Raw genomic sequence first — 16,754 nt, forward strand, 5'->3', positions numbered from 1 at the left:
AATACTGAAGAACTGTTCTAAAACTATGGCAGCTTCTGCCAGATATTCCTAAAGCTTAACATCTATTCATACCTTAAATCTTGACTACTCTTGCACTATTGAAACTGTCTGACTTGATGGATCCCAGAGGTGGAGGGAAGATGTCACTGTTGCTGGCAATAGTTTTCCTCAAGTTGCCTGGGTAAAAGAGATATTTCTTTGCCTATCCTGAATGTCAATGGCAATTGAGAGGCTCCATTACAAGAAAACGGTGCAAAATTCTGTCAAAAATGAATTACCAAGACAGGCACTGCTACTAAAAAAGCAGAACAAACTCTGAAACACTGGGATAATTTGTGCACAGATTTTCGAAGGTATCAGCAAGCAGACAGCATTTGTATGGAAAAGCAATTATTACAGGAAAAATGCAAGCCTGTAAATGTAGCACATATTGCTTTCCTATGCTTTTTATGTAATTGGTATCATTATGCTACATAATGATACCAATTACTTAAAAATTAAGCACACAATAATGCATACTTCATTTTATTATATTCAGATGGAGTTCCTATCTGCAGCACTTCAGGGCCAGATATCCTTTAATAAATTCTACATGTGCCTTCAGTATTTTCTCTAGGGTTGTATTTTTTAATGCTTACTCTTTTAGTGGGGAATCTCAGGCATAAAAAATTAAAAAGGTCAATTTTATGATGAAACACATGAGCCTGGATATTCTAAGTGGCACCCTAGACTGCAGAAGCTAATTGCTTTTTGACTGAAGAACTCTCTTAAGTGCTTACACTGGAAACAGGTTCATGTGAAAAGCAGGATGCATCTCTACTCTGCTTCCAAGCCTGCTGGGATTTGTTGAGATGAGTGACGCTGTGAAAAATAGAAATCACCTGGAGCCTGTTCATATCATAATCAAGTGAAAGCACAATTACTGCTGTCTTAATCCATCTGTCTGTATGCATCCGCTCCACTTCCAATCACCTGCTTTAGTCACTGGTGTATTATTATTGAGATGGCATTAAAAAATCCAAGGCATGCAGGTTCCAAATTGCTATATGCTCTTCCACATCAGTCTGTGTGTGTCTGTCGCTTTAGTAAGGCCATTTGTCAAGAAGGAGAGCAAACAAAGGTCGCAGATTGCATGAAGTAAAGCCAAAGTACCTTTGTGTGTGGAGGCTGGCTGAATGATGCCCAAATTTAAGTTAGCAGATTGCAATTTTGACAAGTGCCATTTATGTTAAATGAAGGGGAAAAAAAGTCAAACAAATGTACTGAATTCTAACAACTCCTGTGAAGCTCAGTAATGCTCAATAGATGCCACGTCACGTCTCTGGAACACTAAGGTAGCTTTGGTAAACAAACATAAATTTGTAGAGTATGATGGCAGTTCTGCAAAAGCAATCTGACATGATAATATACTTAGTTTTTTATTTCACCCTGAATGATATTTGATAGTGTAAGTGATCAAACTGAGTGACAAGAATTCTACATGATAAAATAAAATTACAACAGCATCAACAATCAAGCAAAATCAACTGCAACAACAAGTAGTAACTTTTAATTTAGAATAAGAAAATACTAACTGAAGCAAGGGTATATTTTCAAATTTCAGCAGACAAGCTATAGGGAGGAATGTTGGGTAGTTTAGTTGAGATGTTCACCATTTCTAGCTAATAGGTCTTTTTCAGTGAAACTTAAGTGAAACTTTATCTCTCAGACATTCTTTTGAAAAAGCTGAATATTACCATGTGATTCTCTGATTTGCTAAATTCTTTGCATAGAAAAATATAAGATCCTAGGATTCATATAAAAAATTCTACATCTATAATCAAAGAGACTCTTAGAAATAATTTTGAAGAGCATCAGGAGAATGGGTTTTGAAGGTAATTGTAGATATTGGAAAAGAACGGTAGGTTCTTGCACACCCCCTTAAGATATTAAAAATGAAATTTTAAAACCAGGTAGCTTTCCAGAAGTGATGATAAACACACTTTTGTGTTTATGTGTACTAACCAGGAGTTAACTTGGAATCTCTCAGCAGTTCAAAATTCCTTGCTCTTTTCCAGTTGACAGTCTCTTTGGGAGAGAAAAAACCTTCAAACAGTCTTTCAGAAGAATGTTACTTTTTACTTTCAGTGAAGTTTTGTTTAAACACCTGAAGTTAGAGGAAGAATTATAAACCTCCTGAATGGTCTATGCAGCTGCATATGCTGACTCCAAAATGCCACCAAATCCCTCCACGAGGCAGCTAATGGCACTAATGCTCTTCACACTGCCTTCAAAATTCCCCCTGAGACTTGTTCAAAGCTCTGTGCACTGAGTCAAGCTCTCTAAGGAGCTATGGATCAAATGGAGCCTGTTGCTTCTAAGTGTGTTAGAGCTGAGGAAGATACCTTTGCAAAGTTCAGCTCCAAGTTCAGACCTGTTCTGTGACCAAAATCTCCAAATTGAACCTCGCTCAAGTGCACGGTGCTTGTTCAGTCCACTGAAATCAGCTGCCATCTGTGGCTGCCCTTGTCTAGAAATCCCTTGTCTGGAAATCGGTGGGATTAATTTTGTTTTTCTGGAAGTTTGTGAATTCTTGTTAGTTATGGATCTCACTATCCAAGGCAATTCCCAGTAAGTGCACAAAAGGATAATACCTGCATATGACTTTGGAAACAAACCTGTTGGACCTGTTGGATTTTTTTGTTTGTGGCCTTTCTTTAATTTTTATTTGTTTGTTTGTTTGTTTGGTTTGATTTGGTTTGCATACAATTATAGGAAACAAACCAGGAAACAAAACAACAACAAAAAAACCAAAACCAAAACCAACAACAAAAAAAACCCCAAAAAACCAACAAAAAACCAAAACAACCAACCAAACAAAAACCCCACTCTCATTCCTTTTTCTTTTTTAGGTTCTTTTTGACTGCTTTAATGGAAATAAATCACAAAGTTTAAGGAAGCTAAATGGCTACACAAAAGGAGTATTTCAGGATAGAAAATACAATGTACTGTGGAGGGATTTGGTTCATCCACATATTTAAAAATCATAACATTAAAATGACTACTACTTCTGGTAATTTTTAGGATCTTCATAATGAACCTCTCATAGCAGTATTATTTCCAGAATCAAAAAGAGACTGGAAATGCAGCATGTATTTCTTACCTATATCTCAGATATAATCAGTATAATAGTTTTTAATGTGACTAACCTCTTCCACTCAGTCAGAGCTTCATAACTCATGTGCAGAAGACATTTGAAAAGACGTGATGCTTTAAAAATGACAATTTGTTTCTTTCATGTAATTCACATTTCTGTAAAATTTGTTGCATCATTATATTCTGATGGTTGCAGCAGGAAGCAATAATCACGGTGAAAAAGAGCTAACAGCCCAGGGAAAAATCCTTTTCTTATGATACACTGTGATTTTAGAACGATCTTTACAAACCACAAAACCACTGAAACCTAAAATGTAGGTTCAGCCAGAGTACAAAACAATGATTTAGCAGATTAACGTTTTTGAAGATGAGATCAACTCATGCAGTTTGTAACAGAAAATGTTTGCAAAAGTCTGCCACAACCTTTGAAATGTATCTGGGTTATGTGTTTTGTACCATTGGTACCTAGACACAGCAAATTTTCTGCAGCATCTCTAAGGGAGAATCAGGAGGCTGCCAGCTGAAAATGAGGCAAGCACCACCAGCTGATACAGCAAATGCCAAGTGCCCATTTAGCAGTGCCAGCTCATGATAGACTCACACAGAAAAACTACCTGCCCCCCCTTCTCCCTTTTGTACCTAAATCTTCAGGAAACTAAATCACTTCCTAAAAGCAGGGATGGAGAAAGCAGTCTATTATTCCCTGGCAGACCACAAAGAATTGCCCATATTGACAATCTGTTTTGTGTAGGCAGGCTGCAGAAGCAATAAATCCTATTAACCTGTTCAAAGTCAAATGAAGACATTTAGAAAACAGAACTGCTATTACATGCAGTGGTGAAAGAAGAGCATATCAAAGAAAGGTTAAATGGCTGCACTAGTATTAGATTATGCAGTTACAACTGTAAAATTCCCCCAAACCTTTCTATCACCTGCTCTTGCCCTTCAGGATATTAATTATATTCCCTTCAGGCTAACTAGCTGACCATTCAAATATTATCTTCTGTTCTGTCAATGATAATTTTCAAGATAAAAAATCAATTTCAAGCTAATAGGACTTCTGTGGAAAATGGTTATGTTATACTATGGTTTTGCTAGTGCACACTTCCTCTGTCCAAAACATATGCCATTTTGTGTGTACAGACCATTCGGGAGATTTACTGTAATTATGCCATGATGTGCTTATTGTTATGGATTCGGCAGTCTTTCTGCCTCTCTACCTGTTTTGTCTGAGAGCAGCTGCTACCTTCAAGCTGTTGCTTGCTTCCAGCGCAGAAGCTGAATGAAGGAGTGCTTTCCAGGGAAGACATGTTTTGAAACAGACATACTGACAATAAACTGGTTCACTAGGGAGGCATAACATTGACTGGATAAAAGTTGAGTAATCATTCTATGATAATTTACTGAAACTGGGTGCAATTTTCTTTGAAATAGAAATTCCCTCTGCTGCTGATGTTGGACTTGGAGGACTTTTACTGATAAAAGGGTGGCATTTGCTTTTATGAAGTAGCTGATCTTTGGAGATTCATTAAACCTCATTATTTTTTCTTATGCATAAGTGACTGTTAATACTTATTCACTGAATGAGAGGAATGGGAATAATGGAGTTATCTAAAGCAAGCCTGACGGTGCTTCTCTTCCTCCAGCTCTCTCCACTCATTGTGACTGAATACACTGAATTGAATTACAAAGGAAAGCCTTGATAATCTCTTAGGGAAATGGTGAACTCTTCAGGAGACGCTGCCCAGCATTGCCTTGATTTCTGTGCCTGGTTTCAATCGTGGATCAGATGTGTGCAGTCAGTCCAGCTCCTCCCAGAGCTGCTCTTCTGTGGGAGTGGGGAGGATGTGCTGAGGATCCAGCCCCTTGTCAGCAGCCACTTCCCAGAGCACTCCCAGGAAACAGGGCTATCTGAACAGCAGTTTACCTAAATGAAAGGTAGGGAATCACATCCTAGTCCCAGATCTATTTTTCCTAATCTTTAGGAAAAGAGTATGTGGAAAAGGAAACAGTTAAATAATTAGGTGCAAAACAATAGTGCAAAAATGTCAGAGATTTCTCTGCCGTATTCTTGTTACAACCTTCTTGCTGGAAATGGCAGATATTAATATTTTATTGACTTGAACCTCTGGGGTAGATTCCAGATGTCACTACTTGATCACTGTGAACATATAAAGAAAAATAAATTCTGTCATGGCAATGTTGAATTCCCATCTATGGAAACAATTGTTACCAGAAGACAAATGCTCCTGTGGCTTTGTGAATGCCTTTTTTTCCTCTGGTTATGATTATGCACACACAACTGATCTGTCTGCAGAAAACATGGACATACAGAAAGAAAATAAAGCAGAGGAAAAGTCACAACATTTCATTATTAAATTGTATACATTAAGAAATAGCTATTTCCTTTACTGTGCTCAGACCACAATAGAGGCTGACTAAGCTCAAAGGTAGAGTTAAAAGAATGCTGCCTGCTGGGAAAAAACCTGCTCCAATGGTTTTGAAAACATGAATCATTTTATGCCAGTCTGTTTCAAGCAGTTGGGTACTGCAAAACTGATGTCTCAATAGTGTTGCAGATTAGGTGAAAGGTGCTGGTCAGGGGCACACCTTGAAAGTCCCTCAAAGACATCAGAAGTGCATGTATGTGCTCTCTGCCTGCCCAGCAGGTGCTGAAGATAGCATCTATTAAAGAAGTAGTGAGAATTGGCTGATGTCTACTGAGAATACCAGCAAAGAACAGATAACCTCTGATTTCAAGGGAAAGTAATTTTCTTCAGTTAGATGGAACAATGACTTTTTCACTAATGAATATTATCTGCCACTTAAAATCTAGGCTTCAAGTGGAAATTTCAGAAAATTTACAACAAAAATACTCAATTTTCAATCTCAGACTCTAGTTTCCTTAGAATTGCAGAAGTCAGAGAGCCAAGAATCCTTAGGGCATGTCTACAGAGGATCTTTATTGCATGCATTGTTTTGTATGCTACATAAGCACTAAAAAATTAAGACATATGATAAACTTTTCTCTCCCAGTACTAGGATTCCAATTCATGTTTCCTTCCTGACCTCCAAGGTCAGAGTCCACTGCATGACTCAAACACTAGCTGGAGATCTAGATATCATTAGTATTGCTAAATGTCCAGGGAACGCCGAGTCTAAGTGTGCGATTGCCATGATGTTGTAGACATACACAAGTGTATATAGACACAGTGTCAACTGAAATAGCCTACAGACTGTCTTCTGACCTAGAGGCCAAATGGTATAGCACACCTTATGTTCACACAAACAAGCTCTTTTTCTGCCTCAGAACAAGATGAGCAGATCCAAACTGGTTATCAGAGATGCCCCCTGGTTTGTGCTACCTCTGTAACCATGGCCCAGCAGAGTCTGGGACAGTGATACTGGTCTGATGAATGCATGACAGAGACTTCAGCAAAAGTCAAACATTATGAATAATCATGCTGCAGTTTTTAGGATGAACCCTGCCCAAGTATAAATGTACTATGAAATTCCAGAGCCCAAGCAGCCTGCCAAAAAATCTACCAGAAAAACAGGTGCTATGTTAAAGATCACTTGCCTGCACTTTAAGTGAAGATCATGACACTGTTATGTCAAGACAAAATGCTTCAGGGCTGATGAATTTTTCAAAAGAATAATTTTCCTTCAGAAAATTCCCAATTAGCTCTGATCTGGAGATTGCAAGAGAAACTTAAGTTATCAAAAATATTGTGAGCAGTTTTCTGACCCCAATACCTTGGCCTGACTCAGATACATATTCCAAGAGTTCTAGGGCTCACAGTTGCATGAACGCAAGGTACTTTTAATATTTTTTTTCTGGAATCCAAAAGCCTTGTTATGCTGTCTGTGCTAGAAAATGGGGGAAAATTGCAGAATTCATAATGTCATATAATTGTTTTTATTGTACACACATTAAGATCAGGGACATCTAAATACTTTCTACATTTTTATATTGCTTAGACACAGTTATTCTTTTTAGTGGGGTAGTTAGCTCTACCAGAAGAACACAAGTTGTATTATAGAATTTCAGGAATTTATCATTGATCAGTGCCTTCAGGTTCAGTTACAGGCTCAGTTACAGCTGCTGACATTGTTTATCTTTAGTGAATTTTACAGATCAGATTTTCAGAACCATGGTATTGTGACCAGAATAGTCACGACTAAAGCTGCAAAACAGTTCATTCTATGTTTTTGTAACACTATACTTTTATGTGCTCAGTTCATCTTCTGCTCAGGAAACTCTACTAACAGCACACAAAAATGAAATACGAAGCATACCACCTAAAGTATACCACTGAAGTTTCACCATAAATTCGAGAAACAGTCATAGCTCTTTTTCTGGTAGTTCTTTTTTTTTAATATATTTGTCTCTATAATGAAGTGGGGAAGTTGGCTGTATGTTTTATGACTCTCTATATTATATTCAGGAAAAAATCACCTTAACTCATGAACTGAGTCCTTGTACTTCCAGAACTAGAGGGGCTTTTTCTGGGATATGAAGCAAAATGGCAAATGCCACTTTTGTATCAAGCAGAACAAGACAGTACTGCAATATCAGCAGGAATACCAAGCATGGAGACACTGAGGTATAGCTGTACTTTGGATGGGGTTTTCAATATTTCCAAGCAGCAGCCCTCATTTTTATTGTACCTTCAGAACCAGCTCAGGAATGGGGTTGGTGAACCTGGCACTCGACTATGAGTTTTCAGTATGAAGAGGTATTGCTTTTTGTTTAACTACATGTTGTAAAGGAATACTTATGATTATAGAAGCTTGTGCTACTTATTATTATTGCTGTTCTTCTCAGTACTATTTTTACATCTCAAACAAATGTAATAAGCTTTTTCTACCTTGTAAATTCCTTTGTATAGAGAGAAAAATCAAATGGACTAGGCTATTTATCCAGAATCTCTTCAGAGGGAGGCTCACCAAGACTAGGTAAATAGACCCCAGTCCAAGTCATCTGACCTGTGTATAGCTGGAACATGTTCACGAGCAGCTCTCATGCTATGACAGTGAAATAAAAACAGGACTATCCCAGTACCAGAATTGAGGAATAATTTAAATGCCAGCTGTGTGAGGCAGCAAGTCGGAAAGAAACGTCACCAGTCAGCACAGCACCACCCAGGTCACACAGCCCCAGGGCAGCCATGAGGCACTGAACCTGGGGATCCTTAATCTCATTGCTCTGTCAGATCACTACAGGGTCAGCCAGAATTCAGAGTCCCCTGTGTCAAGGAACACATATGAGGTGGTCAAAACAAATTCTCAGGAAAATTCCCTCCGGCCACAAAGTAATGAGTCCAATGCTCAGCTCTTTGTTTTCATAATTCCAATCCCACTCAAGAAAAAAAAAATCACGTATGCTATTTGCCTTTGGTAGTGCAAGAACATCTGTGAGAATGTGAGAAGCAGAATGGCTTCTTCCAGTGTCAGCTCATGCTGGTGCTGCTGTCTTTCTCTCCATCCCGGAAATAAACCTTTCAGAGACAATCCTGTTTGCCTTGGTTAGGCAAGACTGTTTAAAGCTGACTTCTGAGTTGGAGAAAACTTGTTTTCAGACAATTACATAGCTTAGCTTTATACAAACACAGTCATTAAGAGGGGAAGTTTTTAGGGAAATGAATGAGTACAATTCTACTGACAAAGCAACCTACTCATTATGAAAAACGTTTATGCTTTGATGTGTAAAAGTCAGTTTTCTGCAAGAAGTAGTGAAGAAATGCAGGTAAAATTTGATAGAAGCAATAACAGATAATGCATACATTAGAAAAAAATCTCTTACAGAAATCCTTCAAAATACTAACGACATATGCTTTAGCATTATTGTCAAACACAGAAACAGCAATATATTGTGCTCTGAGCCAATGCCAAAGATGCCTGAACCTGATGCCTGTCTGCTAACATGGCAAGTCAGTGTTATTAACACTTTACAATGATTCATACCCTCTTCACATTGTGCTGATTTTGCCCAGTCCCACAGTGAAAAAGACTTTCTAAAGCACCAATCTATATAATTAAGAATCAATTTTCCTTCAACCGTTGTATTGCCCTAGAAAAGAACTTTGCCTTAATTAAATAATGTTATTTTTCTCCACTAGGTTCAAAGAGTCACAACTTAATTACATGAGCTCTTGTCTCCTTACTCACATATAAATATTCTCACCACTCTGAAAGCACAGGAAGAGACAGCTGATGTGCAAAGTACATGAATGAATATAAGCATGTAGAAGGGGTTGAGGCTGCTGACAGAAGAGAGGTGCAGAAACAAAGTTATCAAGGACAAATCTAGAATGGGCTTTTATGTGCAAGATGTACTTCCTGTACAATTGATGACCTTTATATTGGGTAAAAATGAATGGAAAATTAAGAACACAGCATTAGGTTTACTGCTGCATTTGATGTTTTGCAGGAACTTTGTTGCATTTTGTTTTTTCCCAGCATATCACACTGTATGAATTTTGAACAGAGGAATGGAATATGCTGGTTTTGGCAGAACACAAGGACTACAGCAATAGCTACTCTTCCTAAAAGATGAATATTTTCCATCTGAGCACATTGAAGGCTGTTACTACAGTACAAGTTTTCAGAATACTCCTTTGCAGCTCAGTCAAAAAGACCTGCTTGTTTAATTTTAGAATTTTAGCTTGGATTATCCAGGGCAAACTTCTGTTTCCACTCATTAATATTTTGGGACACATGGAAACACTCTTTTGCTGTTTGCCTCATTCTTAATGACATTATTTGATAGGCAGCTTTTATTTTCCATGCATTCTTGTGACTATTTTCCACATCTCCCCTGCCTTTGCTGTTTTGCCTCTCCTTGTATCATGTAGTCTGTCCTGCCGATATATCTGCTGCCTGAGTCTTTCAGTCTTGCTCTATAATTTGCTGGTGTATCTAGAGGAACTTCTGGCTTTTTTCTCAGCTCAGGTATTATCAATATCTTCTCAAATAAAAATAAAATTAAAATCAAAAGGAAAAAAAAAAAAGAGATCAAATGTACTTCCCTAGCAGAAGGCTTCTTTTTCTGTTCTAAATGCCAGACCTTTACAAGCTTTCTCTTTAACCTTCGGTGTCCTGCTTATACCCTCTTGATGCCTCACTCTGTGAATGTCAGCTTCTGAGGAGCATCCTGCCTCTCCTCCTGTGCCCTGTCTTCTCCTTGCTCCTGAAAATGCCCACTGCTGAAATTATTTTCCACCTCTTGCTTTAAAACCTCCATTTCTTCTCCTTAGTTTCATCCAGTGAAATTCAACTACTTCATTCTCTTGCAAGACTCTCTGTGGCCTGTCCCACCTGGCCTGTCCCCTCCTGTCAGTATGAGAGCGTACTGCTAATGAGACACCAGCTTCTTCTCAGCTAATTCCTAAATTTTAAACTTTCACATACTTCTGTCTTTTGCTGCTTTTTAGGATAATTTTCCAGCAGATAAAATTTATCAGAAGTTTATTAATTCTGAAACATAGGACTTTTTTATCATGCCTACAGGAAAGCTGACAATGGTCAAACAGGAGGTCCAATGAAACTTCAAACTAATATTCTCTCTCTGTCTTCCTGTCTTTTCCTCCTTTCCTTTCCATATGGGCTGGCTGGCTTGTTTTATAATTCAAAGTTTAGTTCTTTTGAATGGGAACCATCCGTGCTTTTTTTCTGAATCATATTTCCTCAGCAATGTTGAGGGCCTTTAAATGTAAGACTCTGAGTAATGTATTTGAGCATTTAGGAGGTCTAAAACACAGGTAGATAGTTCAATAAATATATTCTTGTAAAAGTACACTTTTACTGAGTACTCCTATCTCTCCACCTGGGCATGAAAGTATTTAATGCCACCTGTGCTATGCAAACATTAAAGATTTTAAGACTATCCTATTCTAATTATTAATCCTTAAGAGAAGCAGGGAACATTAATGCTATTCTACTCTTCTAAGTGCTTAAATACATACACAGACCACCTTTCCATAATATTGGATTACCTGCAATGTTTAATGGAATTGTCCTGGCAGCATCTTTCTGAAATATTTAAGAACCACTGTTTGTATAGTAGAGACAATAATTGGCATGAATTAAGCACCCTGCCAGAGGTCTTTTGGTAAGCTTGCAACAGAGCAGAGATTTTGATGCTGGCGTCCTAACTTCATAGCTGAACTATTGCATCTTAATAACACAGTTATGCTTCATGATGTTTTAAATCAATCTGACAGCATCAGGGCTTGAAAGGTATTGTGCATGATGCAGACTTTGCAGAAATCCAAACACTATACATTTACCGTAAATACTACGGATGGGTAATTACATATTACACATTTTGAAGCATGAAATAATAATTTTAATGATTGCATGAAGCATATACTCAAGCACAAATACAGGAAGGAACAAAAAAAAATTCAGACTAGTATATAGCACATAAAAGTCAGCAGACAGGATCACTTTGAAAATAGTCAATACTTTTATGTAAGAGTTTACTTATGGTTTTATTTATTCGTTATGTAAATTACCATCAATAATGCAGATGCAGTACATAAGCAATGCCTTTCTTCCACTTGTTTTACTGGAATAATATTACACCGTTCATCTTTTCGAGGGCTATATAAATAAAACCCAAACTGGCTAAGGTGATGCCTTCACATTAGTCATATTCCCATAACTCAGGCACTTATCTCCACTAAAATCAATAGTTTTTTGAGTGTCTGAGAAGTAAAAGACAAGCATACTAAATACTTTTAATCCTGTGTTGGCAAATGGATTTGTAATTCTGTTACACTTATCTCCAAGTCTGATCTCTAATTTGCATCTTTTCAGAGTTTTGATCTACAAATGGGTTTTAATTTGTTGACTTTTGCAAGAATAGACTTGTGGGAGTGAGGGCAGGTCATGCATAATCAAAGAGTAAAACAAAGACAAAAGAAAGATGCAGAGTATCTGAGCTCGATTTCTGTATGAAATGCAACTAACATTATAATTTCCTCGTACCACACAAAGACCTTCCTGTACTGGGTGTCCTGCATATTTAGGGGCTTTTTGAAAGATTCAGGAGATCTCTATCTAGGCAAATGGTACAGTCTTATGAAATGAACATGAAAAATTTAGGCATGCTTTTCTTTCTCTTCCGTACTTGGAAAGAGGCACAGAGAGATGACATGATTTCAAAAGAACATTGTGATAGATCTGGAAGCAGAACCCTCTGACCTGAACCACAGCTCAGGGCCTGAACTGAAAAGTCTTTCACCTTCTCTTAAAAGACAAGAGTTCAATGAACTGTGGAAATGAAGAAAATTATACATAGGCTCTGTAGGTAGAATTAGCACTGATATGCGTGAGTGCTTGAGAAACTGCCAGATAATGAGAAACTTACAGCTGTGTGACAAAAGGCTGGGATTCAAATGCTATTTACATGCAGAGCCAATGACTACCTTAAGCCCTGACATGAGATGCCAAGATTAACAGTGGTGTATGACCTGCACTGTGTCCCTCCCAAGCACTGCCCTCCCCATGGTGAAGTGGCAGCTATACCTCCTATTGTTTAGAGGTAGGAAGTTTCAGTCAGACTCCACTCTGCAGATAACCATACAGAATGCAGCTCAAATAGCTGCAAATCAAATCCCCATTAGTACCACTGACCTCATTCTTTACCTGGAATAATTCTCTCCAGAGATCAGTCATTTAAGTATATCTATCCTTGATAACCCAGTAGGCCTGAAAATGAAATAGCTTCTCTAATGCAAGCAACAAGAATCAATAGCCTTTAAACACACAAGGACACTTTATTGTCTGAAGCATATGGGTATATGAGTCATGCCATCACTAGACCAGTTCATTTTGGTAATTTGTAGAGATAAGGACAGGCAGAGTTGTGGTCCTTGCAGAGCATATTGGATGGATTAGATGCTCAAGACTTGGGAGCTCTGTAAATGAGACTTCCCTTGGAGAGAAGTGCCTACCGGAGAGTATGTGGGCACAGGCTACATTAAGGGTTAGCCCTTTCCAACAAGAATATTCAATTAGTTGTGGCCAAAATGATGCATTTTTTCTGCGTTTATCAGCAAACCTTTAAATAGCTGTTGTTGTCAAAGTGTGATGAAGCTAAGATCTCACCTTTGCAGATTCAGCTATAATATTGATCAAGAATTGAGGAGGGCAGGAAATGAGGGAGTTGTTCCATGGAAATACAGAATCACAGATTCACAGAATTGTTAGAGTAGGAAGGGACCTCTGGAAATCATCTAGTTCAACTCCACTGACAATGCAATTCCATAGGAATTCCACTGATTGACACAAGGAAAAGAAAAGGGAGGGGAGGTATATATTAGAAGGAGGTCTTAGGTATTAGGTGATTTGGAAAGTCTGTACCTCTCAAGTACCTCAGCCAATGGGGAAAGATAGAGGGAAATATGTCTGGGAAATTAAGATAAAAAGGAGGTTGAGTCCTCTAACAATTAGTGAGACCCCATGGGAAAGCCCATGCCCTTTATTCAAATAAAGTAACAGGACTTCTCTGTCTCCTTTTTAGACATAAGCCTCTGGTGTTTGTGGATTAATTTTCCTGACCCAAACAGTACTTGTCTTCTTACTTTGTGTTATATGTCACTGAGCTTTACCAGTTAATTCATCTGTTTCCCATTTAATCACATTTAATAGGGGAGTGAATTTACACTAACAATTCCATTAGAAAAAAATAGCCACAATGGGAAATGTGAAAGTCATGCCAGCAGTAGTCAAGCGCAAGGCTTGTAAAATTGGCCCATATTTATGCTGTGCAGCTCTTTACCTGTGATAACCACATTTAGAGCAACATGAATGAGAATATAACACAGATGTAGTTAGCTACAGCTAGAAGATTAGTAATGGCTTGTTATTTTGAACCATTACTCTGACTTGAAAAGAATGAGCTTATCCAAAAACACAGATCTATTTAAACACAGACACACAAAAAACCTTGTTGAACCAGAAACAGAATTGAGCTTGAGCTACATGTGCCTTGAGTTTCTTGTTCATCATTCATTAAACTAAAAAAAAAAAAAGGCATAAAAAATAGCCTGGTTATCTGTTTTTGATGGCTTGAGGGTATGAGGGCTCTGCGGAGAGATATGGGCAGGCTGAATCAATGGGCCAAAGCCAACTGTATGAAGTTCAACAAGGCCAAGTGCCAGGACCTGCACTTGGCACTGTAGGCACTGTAGGCACTGCCACAGGCTGGGGGCAGAGTGTCTGGAAAGCTGACTGTTGGAAAAGGACCTGGGGGTGCTGGTCAACACTGACTGAACGTGAGCCAGTGTATGCCCACATGGCCAAGAAGGTCACTGGCATCCTGGTCTGGATAAAGGGAAACCAAGCTTGACCAGGGAAGCTTTGTTGGATATAAGAAAAAACTCTTCACCAAAAGGTTTGTCAAGCACTTGAACACGCTGTCCAGGGCAATGATGGGGTTGCCTTCCCTGGAGGCATTTAAAAAATGTGTAGATGAGGTGCTTAAGTGCAGGCTTTACTGTTGGACTTGACAGTCCTGGGTTAAGGGTTGGGCTTGATGATCTTAGAGGTCTTTTCCAACCAAAATTATTCTATGAAGCTATAATTCCATGAGTCAAGCTTGAGTGATATAAAAGGCTGGGGAATAGATAGATGAAAAAGCCACCCACTTTTTGGATAGCTGTGAGCTCCATTATACATTTTTTGCCCCAAGCAAACAGTTTTCATCCCTTATAAATTTTCTGCAGTGCAACAATGGATTCTTGTACTCCTAAAAAAGATTTAAGATCTTGGGTTTTGATTTTCATATAAGTGTAACTTTTTCAGGAGGGGAGGGGAGGGAAAAGCTCTGCCATTGTAGTCTAGTGTCAATTAATACAGTTAAAGAAAAATTAATGAGATTTGAGTCCTGTGAACTGATCAGTGAATCTATTTTTACTGTTAGTTTGTCTTTTGTATTCAATTTCATATTTAATTGGGCTTTCACAACAATAGCTGTAATTTGCTATTGTGTCAAAACTTACGTATTATAGTATCAGGAAAACAGAGTGTGCCACGTCAGTAGTTCTTAGTGCAATAATAAATATGTATGTTGGAAATTTTTGCATGTAGCTATCTTGAACTGGCTGAATGAATAACTAAACTAAGACCTAAAGCCAAGGTTTGTGAGTGAATGCCACAACCATCCACTATTTCAGTAAAGACAAGAAGAAATCCTTCCACCTTGAAAAGATGGTGGAATTGAAGTTATTTGTAAACACTTACTGCAAGGAAGATCTGAAGAGAGCTGTGAGCCACTTCTATGTACTGATATTCAAGGAAACACCCCGAGACAGTGATATAACGATGATCCTCTGGTGCCCAGTCCGGTGCTGGGGTTACTGAGGTCACGGTGCAGCCTGGCCCATTCTCCATCCACCAGGAACGGTGCATTGAGATGTTAAAGGTCAGAATGAGATCTGTTTCCTACAGGAGAGCAAGAGAAGAATTAATGTGTGGGGATGGTACTTTGGTATCCAATGCCTCAGCAAGGAATTTCACAGCATGCATAAAGAAGCAAAGAGCTGCAATGAAACTGTGCTGGCACATGAAAGTTAGTGGAGCTTGCCTGCTGCAAGCAGAAGTGTCTGTACCTTGTCAGGGAGAAATGCTTTGGAGCAGAAAAATAATCCTGCAAGCCAGGATCTGTTCCTAGAGATCATGGCAGCCTAGACTATTGCATCCATATCTGTTGATTCCCCATTTTCCAGTGGATCCCATAAGGATCGATGGCCCGTGTTTTGTTGGTCTGACGTACCAAACTATACAAAAATCCCCCAGAATCAAGCCTTTGTACACTTTAATATACACACATCATCTGCCAGGAGTTTTTTCTCATGGACCCAGCGAAGGAGACCTACGGTAGCTCTACTGAAATATTTTTGAGAAGATTGAAGAAACCTGTGCACTTGCTTGCAGGCAAATCTCTTTATAATGCCTCTCTCTGATTTCTAATTTCCTAGGATCCTGTAAGGAAAGAATGAATGTTACCTTGTCTTAAGACTATTGGGCTAGGTAAAAAGGAGGGGCAGAGATGTGCAACCTTTGACTCCCATATAGCTAGGGTGATGGAGTAACTAGTCAGCCATGCCTTCCATTAGGATTGAACTTATAAATAGTTCATAAAGGATTAATAAATTATTAATGCACATAATAAACAATACTACGGATATTACTTTCATAAATTATACGTGGTTGCACATTACTTGATGGTGTTACACATAGCTATAACAAAACTATGGACTCTGTGGATTCTGTAATAGCCTACAGTGTTTACCAACATTTTATAAATAATTTATGACTGTAACCTCATTGTAAAGTGTGACTATCTAGTCTGTGTGCACATGTGCTCAATCATGCAAAAAAAAAATTGTTTTTAAGTAATGTCTTTGCAGAGCCAAACTCTCCCCACACCTAACCTACATTTTTTCCAGCATGTTGATGTCATTAATAATTAAGATTCTCATAAAGATTTTAAAATGTAACTATTTAATTAGGCTTACCGTGCCAAAAATAATAGAATCCTATTCTCTAACAGATAAGTTGTATTCACATTTCCCTCCCGTCAAAAGAGATTTTTTTTTTCAGTCCCA

General features: G+C 38.3%; 1 protein-coding gene across 3 annotated transcripts in view; it reads right to left on the minus strand.

Annotated features, from left to right (window-relative positions):
- Window positions 1–16,754, minus strand: part of NKAIN2 (sodium/potassium transporting ATPase interacting 2) — a 517,183-nt gene that overhangs the window by 59,457 nt on the left and 440,972 nt on the right. For all 3 annotated transcript variants that reach the window (XM_030944619.1, XM_030944620.1, XM_030944618.1), the window contains one exon: window positions 15,388–15,588. In XM_030944619.1, the coding sequence (XP_030800479.1) occupies window positions 15,388–15,588 (201 nt within the window). The remainder of the gene's footprint in view (window positions 1–15,387; window positions 15,589–16,754) is intronic.

This window comes from Camarhynchus parvulus, chromosome 3 (assembly GCF_901933205.1).
Source record: "Camarhynchus parvulus chromosome 3, STF_HiC, whole genome shotgun sequence".
NCBI lineage: Eukaryota > Metazoa > Chordata > Aves > Passeriformes > Thraupidae > Camarhynchus > Camarhynchus parvulus.